The sequence below is a fragment of the Tachyglossus aculeatus genome, chromosome 14 (assembly GCF_015852505.1).
Source record: "Tachyglossus aculeatus isolate mTacAcu1 chromosome 14, mTacAcu1.pri, whole genome shotgun sequence".
NCBI lineage: Eukaryota > Metazoa > Chordata > Mammalia > Monotremata > Tachyglossidae > Tachyglossus > Tachyglossus aculeatus.
Window position 1 is genome coordinate 26183048 of NC_052079.1, and position 12214 is coordinate 26195261.

A 12214-nucleotide genomic window follows, 5' to 3' on the forward strand; every position below is an offset into this window, starting at 1 on the left:
AAGGTGCAGCCAGTACATGGCTGCATGTACATGGCAGCTGGTACGAAAAAAGAACGATTCAGAACAATAAAGGGGCAGGCTGAACAAATGTGTAGAGGTTGAGTGACACTAACGGGTTGAACTGGAAAGTATCTGAAATTCTGTTGGGCTTTTCTTCAAGGCCACATGAGTGTGCCACCACAAAAGTGATCATCCAAAAGGAATAGACTTGTCCCTGTCAGGGAGATCTACTCATTCTTTCATACCATAAGCTTTCCGTGGGCAGCGATCATGTTGACCAACAAAATTATATTGTACCTTCCTATTTCCTTAGCACTGTGCTCTGCACATAGTAAGCATTCAGTAAATACCATTGATGGATTGATTGGGAGGTTCACAGCTGTGGCTACCCTAGGGTCACCTTACCACTGGATAAGTCATCCATTACTGCCAGCCTATTGGCTACTGGGACAAGGTGTCCCGTTGGATCTGCAGGGGTAAAGTGATCGCCCCATCCCAGAGTGACCTGGGCTGGGTGTGGAGGGGCAGGGGATGATACCTATCCCTCAGAAGCAGCATGGCATAGTGGATAGAGCACCGGCCTGGGAGTCAGAAGGTCAGGGGTTCTAATTCGGGCTCTGCCAATTGTCTGTTGTCTGACCCTGGGCAAGTCACTTCGCTTCTCTGTGCCTCAGGTACTTCATCTGTAAAATGGGGATTGAGACTGTGAACCCCACATGGGACAGGGAGTATGTCCAACTTGATTCGCTTGTATCCCTCGCAGGGCTTAGTATGGTGCCTGGCAAATAGTAAGTGCTTAACAAATACCATCATTATTATTATTATTATTGTTATCTTCTACCCCATCTGTTCTCTCCAGTCCAGGTGGCAGCAGCCAAATGACTGGTACTAACAAACCATGTTCACAGTGTGGCAGCACTAAGTGCAGATACAGAATGAAAACGAATTCATTGTACATTCACCCTAACAAATCTACCCATTTCTCCCATGCTTTCTTCCTTCCCTAGAAGTCTCGAAACTATACAAACCTGGTCAGAACACACACAGAACCAACCACTACTAAGATCTTATTAAGGTCATTAAAAGTTAGAGTAATCTAGAGGTTTAATCACGGGCCTAGGAGTCAGAAGGACCTGGGTTCTAATTCTGTCTCTCCCATTTGTCTGCTGTGTGACCTTGGGCAAGTGCTTCACTTCTCTGTGCCTCAGTAACTTCATCAGTAAAATGGGGAATAAGATTGTGATCCCTATATGGGACATGGACTTTGTTCAACCTGATTACCTTGTACCTACCCAAGTGCTTAGAATAGTGCGTGGCACGTAGTACTAAACAGATATGATTAAAAAAAAGACTTGAAGAGCTTTAGTGGGCTTGGCCAATCACCAGCTTTTCAGAAAAGGGGCAGTTCTCTTGGGCACAAAAAGATTCTCAACTGCCTTTTAATGCACTGGAAAAGATTTGCAAAATGATCTTCAGTATCCCAAAAGAGTTCATGGATCTCCAATGATTTCCTAACATTCAATTACCTTTCTTTATAAGAACTTTAAAATCAGGGAAGATCTACCTAGTGATAATTTTTAATATTAATGTAATGTTTGACTTTTTCTGTGTCAGCATTTTCACAAATGATAATTCTGAAGTTGTTTGCTACAGGATTTTAAAATGCAGTAAAAGCATTTTGGTTGCACAGGAAAGAACATAAGCCACTCCATTGAGTATTAAATCTTAATGTCAAGACTTTAATTGAGATAAACATTTTTAGGCTGCAGGCTTTCCTCAGACTGCAAGTTTTCGATATTTCGAGAAAAATCTTATTTATCATCTAGAAAGACATTAGGCAAAAGCCTGGCTTAAGCACCTGATGTATTGAATGGGAGATAAAAAATCAAATGTATGTGTACAGGGACCTGAACTTCAGTAAAAGTTAGCATTAAAGTGCTTCTCTTTCCACAGAACTGAGGAGCAGGGGTAGGCGTTGAGAGAATTCTCTTTACTGCAAGTTTTAACTAGGAAGTAGTATATCAGTTTTCATTATTAGGCAACAAAAATGGAAAAGCATCTTTTAAATGACAATAGCAATAATTATTAGCACTGTGGCAATTTTTACTTAGTAATGTGCCCAGAACTGTACTAAGTGCTGGGGTTGATACAATATAAGCAAATTGGACATGAAAGTCCTTTTTTAGATATCTTCTAGACAGCACAGACATATCTGGATATTTCCAAAGTAGCATTGGTGACATAAGTTAGTGCCTATTAATTCATTTTGTCAAGGTATTGTATTTGTTTCCTTTGTTAAAAGGTTAGAAAAACCCATTTAACACTAGGCCATTATTTGTCATTTTTTTGTCAATTTTAGTTTTCACAAAAATTTAGGTAGTTGGTTACTTTATATCACATGAAATGTTGGCAAGTAATTAGTTTGTTTACCTTAAGCACTCAAGGGCTTATGAGGGCTAAAGATGTTATATAAAAATCACTTTTATGCCCAAGATTAACTTTTAAACTGTTTTTCAAATGAGTTGAATGTGAATAACTTTCTAGTGGGAGAATTGAGCTCAACACACTTCCTTCTGCTAATAGAAAAACAACTCAGAAAACACACAGGTCTGATCATTTTCCCCCTTTCGACTGTCAAGTCATTATAGGCAGAGAATGTGTCTGATAATTCTGTTATATTGTATTCTCCCAAGAGCTTAGTACAGTACACTGCACATAGTAAGCACTCAATAAATACTATTGAGTGACTGATTGGCATGAAGATATGGTTGGAAAAATCTAAAATGGTGAGACTACTAAATTTTCTATTTTTGATACCCTCTGTGCAGTTTTGTGTGACCACGCTTCTCAAGTTATGAAATGTGAAGCAATGAAAATTATACATAATATTGCCTTACAGTCCCTCTCCCAACACACATTACCATCATCTGTGCCGAGGTCTACAGGTCCAATCCATTTGAATGCTGGTTTCCTGCCACGCTCTTCCGTTACGTGCACTTTCTTTATTAGCGTCAGGCTGGTCAGAACATTAGCTATATCATACAGTCTTCGTACCTTTGCTAAAAGACAAAATATTTTCATGCTGTAATCCACTGACACAAAATAGGTTGACTTTTATACTGAGCATCGTCAATACAATGGTGTAGTGGATAGAGGGCCTGGAATTCAGAAGGTCATGGGTTCTGATCTTGGCTCCACCACTTGTCTGCTGTGTGGCCTTGGCCTTCACTTCTCTGTGCCTCAGTTACCTCATCTGTAAAATGGGGATTAAGACTGTGAGCCCCATGTGGGACAGCTACTGTGTCCAATGCGATTTGCTTGTATCCACCGTAGCGCTTAGTATGGTGCCTAGCTCATAGTGAGTGCTTAACAAATACCGTAGTTATTGATACAACACTAACCTAAACAGATATTACTCCTTGGGGTCCACTCCAGGTAAGGGATCCCTGGGCTAGTGCCGTTGTGAGCAGATGGCTTTGACAGACAGGCTTCTAGCCACCTCCTTCAGCCATCACGGGATGGAGAGGAAAGCTCCCAAGGTTGGGGGAAAGGAGGCCGAAGTCAAAATCAACCTTAAGGAGGATGGGGGGTAGGGGGATAGTGGAACACCAAGCTGTTAAGGGGCAGCCCATTCAAATGATAAAGTCATTTGTAGGCAGCCCAATATCAAGGGGTGAAGGTAAAGGCGAATAGCGTAAAGGATGTATTTCTCTTGAAGAGCCCCTACAACCTGGCTGCAGGAGCAGATGGGCTGGTGGTGGCCAAATGGTGACGTGACACACTTCCCCACCTTTGACTCTCTCCTTGGTTTCCTATAATCTGGCTTCTTCCCCCGCATTCCACCGAAACTCCCCTCTCAGAAGTCACCAAATGATCTAGCTCCTTCTTGCCAAATCCAATGGCCTCAAATCCATCCTCATCCTCCTTGATCTCTCGGCTGTCTTTAAACACTACTGACCACCCCCTTCTCCTGGAAACATGATCCAAACTTGGCTTCACTCATTCTGAGCCTCTTTTGCGGGCTCCTCCTCTGCCTCCCAACCCCTAACTGTACTGGGTCCGCTTCTATACTCCATGTACACCCATTCTCCTGGAGAACTCATTCACTCCTATGGATTTAATGATGATTCCCAAATCTACATCTCCAGCCCTGATCTCTTCCCTTCTCCGCAGTTTTGTATTTCCTCCTACTTTCTGGACATCTCTCCATGGATGTTCCGCTGACACCTCAAACATGTCCAAAACAAAACTCCTCATCTTCCCCCTGAAACACTGTCCTCCCCTTGACTTTCCCATCTTTGTAGACAGAACCACCATTCTTCCTGTCTCACAAGCCCATAACCTTGGCATTGTCCTCGACTCATTTCTTTCATTCAATGCACATATTCAATCTACCACCAAATCCTGTCAGTTCAACCTTCACTACGTTGCTAAAATTCACCCTTTCCTTTCCATCCAAACTGCTTCCATGTTACTCCAAGCTTTTATCCTATCCTGCCTTGATTACAGCATCAACCTTCTAGCTAACCTCCCTGCCTCCTTTCTCTCCCCAATCCAGTCCATACTTCACTTTGCTGCCCAGATCATTCTGCTACAAAACCGTTCAGTCAATGTTTCCCCACTCAAGAGCCTCCAGTGATTGTCCATATGCTTCTGTATCAAACTCCTTACCATAGGCTCTAAAGCACTCAATCACCTTGCCTCCTCATAGCTTACCTCCCCAATTTCCCATTACAACCCAGCCCGTACACTTTACTCCTCCAATGACAACCTACTCACTGTACCTCAATCTTATCTATCTCACTGCTGACCTTTTGCCCTTGTCCTGTCTTTGGCCTGGAATGACCCTTCTCTTCATAGCCAACAGACGATCACTCTTCCCACCTTCAAAGCCTTATTAGAGACACAACTTCTCCAATAGACGTTGCCTGACTCAGCCCTCATTTCCCCTTCTCCTACTCCCTTCTCCATCACCCTTGCACTTGGACTTGCATCCTTTATTCACCTCATGCTCAGCTGCACAACACTTCTGTACATATCCATATTTATTTATATGAATGTCTGTTTCCCCCACCCGACCGTAAGCCTGTTGAAGGTAGCAAATGTGACTACCAACTTAGGACAGTGTTCTGCACACAGTAGATACTACTGCTTGATTGATTGATAAATTGAGACACTGCAGCCTGGAACCTGGCCACAGACTCAGATTGGCACTATATTGGGATCTGCTCCATTCCCCAAACAATTCACTGCCAATGGATTGGATCTGCACCCTTTAAGCACTTGATATTCACCTCATCCTTAGCTCCTGGCATTTACACATATATCTGTAATTTATTTTCATGTCTGTCTCCTGTTCTAAACTTTAAGTTCCTTGAGGACAGGGAATGTGTTTAACAATTCTGTTTGTACTCCACATCAAACAGAAACTCACCATTGGCTTTAAAGCACTCAATCACCTTGCCCCTTCCTACCTCACCTCACTGCTCTCCTGCTACAATTTAGCTTGCCCACTTTGCTCTTCTACTGCTAACCCTCTCACTGTACCTTAATCTTGTCTATCTCGCCGCTGACCTTTTGTCCAAGTCCTGCCTCTGCCCTGGAACGCCCTCCCTCCTCATATCTGATAGACAATGATTCTCCCCCACCTTCAAAGTCTTACTGAAGGCATAACTCCTCCAAGAGGCCTCCCTTCCTCTTCTCCCACTCCCTTCTGAGTCACACTGACTTGCTTCCTTTATTCATCCCCCTTCCCAGCCCCAGAGCACTTATGTCCACATCTGTAATTTCTTTATTTATATTAATGTCTATATCCCTCTCAAGACTGTAAACTCATTGTGGGCAGGGAACGTGTAGTACATAGGAAATGCTCAATAAATACGACTGACTGGCTGACTAACTCAATCAGGAGTTTAATATAGTGATCTGTACATTGTAAGCGCTCAGTAAATATCAAACGCTATTGATTGTTAGATTCTGGTTTCTTGCACCTGTGTGTTCAGTGACCTCCCTCTAGTCTATCCAGTGGTCAGTGTGCTTTATTTCTCCCTCCTCAACGGCCTCTAGCATTTGCCAATCTGACACAGCATCAAGTGTGGAGGCTCCTTCCCGTCGGCTTTGGGACGCTCAATCATCTCTCCTTCCTACCTTACCTGTCTGATCTTCTACTGGAATTCAATCCATATCCTTTGTTCCTCTAATGCCAACCTACTCTCTCCGTACTTCAATCTCACCTATCTCATCACTGACGTTGCACACATCCTTCCCTCAAGATTGGCGTTCCCTCCCCTTTGGAATCCACTGGTCCACCCCCTCCCCACCTTCAAAGCCCCCCTGGAGTCATGTCTCTTCTGGAAGGGCTTCCCTAATAAGTCCTCCTGTACCCTCACTGTGTTGATTGTGCATTTAACTGTGCATCAGCTAAGCCCCTTGGTGCTCACTCCAGCCCCACAGCACTTTGGTATCTGTCCTTTTACTCTACTGTTTCTTCTCTCCACAGTTTATTGATGTTAGTCTCCCCCTGTGGAATGTGAGTTCCCTGTGGGCACGGCTCGAGTCTAATGGCTCTATTGTATTGTACTTTCCCATGCTCTTACTTAGTCTAGTGTTCTGCGCACAGAAAATACTAAATAAATACCATTAGTTGATTGATTGTTACGGGCTACAAACTGGTGTACCGGACTACGGTCTATGTTTAAAGAACAAAACCAAAAACATTTTCATACCTCAGTAGGCAATAGCAGAATGTCAGTAGACAGGGTATGTCTAACTCACTACAAGTTACATCAAAAAGCTTTGCCTAAGAAGGAGCCCCATGTTCTTGTAAAGTCAGAGAGGAAATGTTAACACAATTCAAAGTCACTCCTCTTCTCACTAAGCAGCAGGGCTTAGTGGAAAAAGCATGGGCTTGGGAGTCAAAGATCGTGAGATTTATAATCCTGGCTTCGCCACTTATCAGCTGTGTGACTTTGGGCAATTCACTTAACTTCTCTGTGCCTCAGTTACCTCATCTGTAAAATGGGGATTAAGACTGTGAGCCCCACATGGGACAACCCGATTACCTTGTATCTACCCCAGCGCTTAGAACAGTGCTTGGCACATACCATCATCACCATTCTTACTAAAGCAGGCTTACTGTAATTCTTAACATTTCATACTTTTAAACTTGCTATGATCTGCTGCATCTTGGCTCTCTTCTATCAGAATTTTGGCTGCTACATCGAGAGTCACAATCTTAGTCTTGGAGACGAGGAACAGCATGACGAACTTTTGGCTCATAATACGCAGGGACTTGTCTTTGCGGCTGTTTGCGGAGCCTGCAAGAGAAAGAGAATGCAAGTGCTGATGCATGCAACACATCCCACTGAAATTGGTGTTAAGCAAGAGCATTTCCCTCTGGGGGATCAATGAATATTTTCCCAACAGTAGAAAGCAGGTGATCAAAATTAAATCATTTTCAAAAGGCAGGTGGAGGGTATATGGACGAAATTACCAACATGTGGCTCACAAAGTGACCACAAGTGGTTATCCCTTCCTACACTTCCTCCTGGGTAAGGCTGCAGTTAAATTACCCAACACAGATGACTGCCTAGCCTGCCACTCACTAATCAGGAGAGGGTTGTACCCTGCTCTTAAAAGTAAGCAGGCAGGGATGCTAATGAACATCACGTATGGGGTTTGGAAGAGGTCAAAATTCTCTGCATTAAGCCTTTCTTTTTCCTCCTTATTTGGTTTCATGTTTGGTGGAAGCCAAGACATGACAGTCACAAGTATTTAGAAGACTGACTCTCTTGCCCTAATTAACCCAGGGAGCAGAAGAAGCATGGCCTAATGGAAAAAGCACGGATTTAGGAGTTGTGAGACCTGGGTTCTAATCCCAGTTGTGTTACTTGCTTTTTAAGGGTCCTTGGATAAATCAATTAACTTCTCCATGCCTTGGTTTCCTCAATACCTCTAGACTCTAGGCTCGTTATGGGCAGGGAACACACCCTCTAATTCTGTTGTATTGTACTCTTCTAAGTGCTTAGTACAGTGCTTTGCACATAGTAAGCACTCAATAAATACCACTGATTGATTGAGACCTGTTCTCCCTCCTCCTTTAACTTTGAGCCCCAGCACTTAGTACAGGGATTAACAAATAGTAAGCACTTTACAAATATGACTCATTATTATTATTTTCATTACATAGGGGTTGAGAGAGACAGGAGGTGTGGCCTCAGCAAATGCAACACAAATTTGTGGGTCATGGACTTCTTGAAAACCAGATGCAAGATGACTAGATTTTTTTCTTAAAGGTCCCAAAATTGACAGGTCCCACAATCTCAGGCCAATATAAAACATCTGAGCGCTGTCAAGAACAACAAATTTTTTTCACGGACCACAATGTTTCTTTGACAGTTCCAAAGCTCCAACTCCAGAAAAAAATGCCAAGAGCTCTTTCTGTTCAGGTGGAAAATCTGATGTAGACATCTAGATTTAGCACTAAGGGCTAAATGACCTCCACTGGATCAGAATTAGAGCACAGAGAGGGATAGCGAGAGTGCTGGGATCATCCAGATCTCTGGGAACCCATCCAACACGTTCTCCGTCTGCAGGGAAGCTCTTTAGAGGTCAGCAAACTCACACGAGGAACAATAGGCATCTGAAAACTCCAGTAACGTTGAGTCTTGGGCATCAGCAAAGACCTCCTTTTTCTGTTCTCCAAATTTGTAGTCCACCAGAACCAGCTCTTTCTGCTGAAGAAGGGCCATCTGCTCCTCATACTTCTGCTCCTTGCCCAGCCTCCGGAGACCCTTCAGCGTCCGGCGCAGGCTATGCCGCCCGTGCCAGCCGTACTGGTTCTTGGCCACACGGCTAACAAGGTGCAGGGACTCCAGGACGTTCACAATGTCGTAGATGCGCCTCCGTTCGACACCTATTTTCAGAATAAAAGAGTGGAGGACAAAGTGTCACTCGGCAAAGCTGGCAATGTGTTAGGGCCTCTGGCATCCCAACCCACGGCGGGTGGCCAGCCCCCATCATCAGGCACCGCCCAACTCCTGGAGCTCCAAGGGCCTCTACCTCAGTTTCACCTGCTGCTCTTCCCCGTCCACTTGTGTCTGCTTGGGTGGCAGCAGTAAGTTGGAGACCTCAAGATCCAGGGGTGACAGCCCACCACCCTGTGCTCTCTTGTTCAATGGCAACTTAAAAAGATGCAGGTGCAGAGCACCATCATCGTCATCACAGCATGGCTTAGTGGATAGAGCACAGGCCTGGAAGCCAGAGGGACCTGGGTTCACATCCTGGCTCCGCCACTCGTCTGCTGTGTGACCTTGGGCAAGTCACCTCACTTCTCTGTGCCTCAGTTAAAAAACAGGATAGAAAGAGCATCAATTCTTTTGAGGAGGTTTTTGCAGATATCATGGACTGCCCAAAAAACAAACAAATGGCTTTTGGAGAAAATTAAACCAAACTGGTCTTCGGAAGGCCAAGTGACTCGATTTAGATTAGAATATTTTGGACACAAAATCAGGAGGACTAATTCTCAGGAGAAGTCACTAATCCTAGGAAAAGTCCAGGGAAAATGTGGAAGAGGCAGACCAGTAGCTAGATGGATAGAGACTGTAATAATAACAGAAGAACCGTTCGCAAGGTTATGGATTACGGCAGAAGACAGGACTTCTGGAGAGAACACTCCATAGAGTCGCTATGAATCGGAAATGACTTGATGGCACTTGATAATAATAATTCATTAAGTGCTTACTATGTTCCAGGCACTGCACTAAGCCCTGGGCTAGACACATGATAATCATGTGGGGCACAGTCCCTTTCCCATAAGGACCTGATGGTCTTAATCTCTATTTGATAGATGAGATAAATGAGGCACAGAGAACTTGCCTCAAAGTCACAACACCTGGCAAGTGGCAGGGCACCCAGGTCCTCTGACTCCTACTAATGGGGGCAAGAAGGGACTCCACCATCCTGGATCTAGTGCCAAAGGGCAGAGCAGACTATTGGCAGCTGCCCCCAAAGCTGTGGGGTAAAACCAGCAACTGTACCCTTTAGTTGCCAACCCCACTGGGGCACTTGCCCATTTGCCCCGATATACCCTTTGGACACAAGTCCTTGAAAAATCCATCTTTACTTCCTGCACTGGTTAGAAAGGAGACCAGGGTCTGTGAAGTGCCTGGTAAGCCTGCAGTCTCCCTCTGCTTCTGCTAGCCTGGGGTGCATGAGCAGAGAGAAGGTTAGAAGCTTGTCTGGGTGGCAAGAAGATTCCTGCAGCTCCCAGAAGCAGCATCAAAGGAGCTTGGGGAATTGCACTGTGAACCCCACTGTCTCCTGCTTTTTTGGGGAAAGGGTCACACCTACAACATAACAGGCAGTGTCATTGAAGTTTACCAAATGGAAGGATTTTATGTTTCCCATTTTACAGAGAAGACACCCAAGGCAATAGAAGGCAGAATGACATATGTTACCTGTATCTCCCTCCTCTTATCCCAAAGGCTATATCACATTTCTCCCCACCCACTACACACCTCCCAAGCATCCGAGTGAAATTTAAGACATTTTCCACTCTAAATTTAGTGCAAGTCTAGCTGCAATGCACTTTATCTTTGAAGCTTAAACCTAGAACTCTGCTGGCTCCCTGTTCACTGTATGTAATTAATTGTGAAAGCAATTCTTTATTACATCTTTTACTAGCCTATCTGATCACTTTGAACTGTTGACTCAAAGGGAGGAATTACATTTCCCCAGACACCCAGTTCAGTGCCTTGCAATGCTAACCAAGATGAGTGTAAAAAAAACGCTATGCCCCTCATTTAGCTTTTTTTTAAAGCCAGGACTGCACAAACAGCACATGTGGTGATTTTCACACCGTTGTTGGTGGGGAATGTGCCTACCCACTCTGTCACTGGCCCTATCCCCTCACCTTTTTAAAAAGAACACTCGTTCCTGCCTTCCTTTTCCACCGTCTTCAACCTCTCGCTCGGGCAGCTCCTTCCCCTTGCCTCCCGTCTGACCTGACATGGATTCCACAGCAGGCCACGTTCCTTGGAAGCTGCGCCTCCGTTCTATCAGCTGTCATCAAGACCCATTAGAGTCCAGCTTTCACTCTCTCAATCCACTGAGACTGCTCATTCCAAAGTCAACAACCACCTCTCCATGGCCAAGTTCAAAAGGCTGCAATGTGGGACCTCTCAGTAAGGAAGTGAGGAAGCAGAGAGGCCTAGTGGAAAGAGCGTGGGCCTGGAAGTTGGAGGACCTGGGTTCTGGTCCCGACTCCGCCACAGGTCTGCTGTGTGACCTAGAGCAAGTCATTTAACTTCTCTGGGGCTCAGTTACCTCATCTATAAAATGGAGATTAAGAGTGTGAGTCCCATGAGGGACAGAGACTGTATTCAACTTGATTAACCTGTATCTACCCCAGGGCTTAGAATAGTGCTTGGCCCATAGTAAGCGTTTAACAAGTACCATAATTATTATTACTAAGTCACTTAACTTTAGCCCTCAGTTCTCTCATCTGCAAAATGGGGATTCAATACCAGTTTTTCCTCCTACTTACTTTGGGAACCCTTTGTGGGACTTGACTATTTATCTACACCAGTACTTAAAAAAAGTGCTTGACACACATATAGCAAGTGCTTAATGAATACAATTATTATTGATTATTAAAAAAGGGGCAGGTGGAGGATTTGCTCCTGGCAGCCAAGAGATAGCAAGGGCTAGGGGTGGGGCCGGATGATGGAGCCCCTCACTTTCCCAGGCCACCTGTGAATGCTGGTCCACATGGCTGAAAGGACCACCAGTACCGTGGCAACCTACTGTCAGGCCGGAACAGCTGTGCCAGGACACTTTCAGTACTAGCACCTATACACATATGTATACTCTATATCACATATGTAGTCATGTGCAAGTTGAATCATTTTCAATTGTTCATTTGGTTCTGATTTTTGAGCCTAGAATATTTGTTCGTGTCTCCATTTAAACTTTTTCCTTCTTATCACTCCCACTATTTGTAAATATTTCACATGCCTGTCTTCCTGTTTGGAATGTAAGCTCCCCGCAGGCAGGGAATGAGTGTTTTGCGTCAGTTGGACTCTGCCAGGCACTTGGTTGTACTGTGTTGGTGTTAGAAGGCAAGGTTACAGCTTTAGCTGGACGCTTTAAGCCCTAAAGAGGCTTGGGAGGAGAACTTCAGGGAAGGAAGCCTGCTCTACAACCTCAAGGGGCA

The 12214-nt window shown here is 44.6% G+C and overlaps 1 protein-coding gene across 2 annotated transcripts in view; it reads right to left on the reverse strand.

The window, feature by feature from the left end:
* Positions 1-12214, reverse strand: part of E2F7 (E2F transcription factor 7) — a 78305-nt gene that overhangs the window by 22698 nt on the left and 43393 nt on the right. For both annotated transcript variants that reach the window (XM_038756596.1, XM_038756595.1), the window contains exons 5-7: positions 8624-8914; positions 7158-7316; positions 2922-3059 (exon numbers count right to left, since the gene is read on the reverse strand). In XM_038756596.1, the coding sequence (XP_038612524.1) occupies positions 2922-3059; positions 7158-7316; positions 8624-8914 (588 nt within the window). The remainder of the gene's footprint in view (positions 1-2921; positions 3060-7157; positions 7317-8623; positions 8915-12214) is intronic.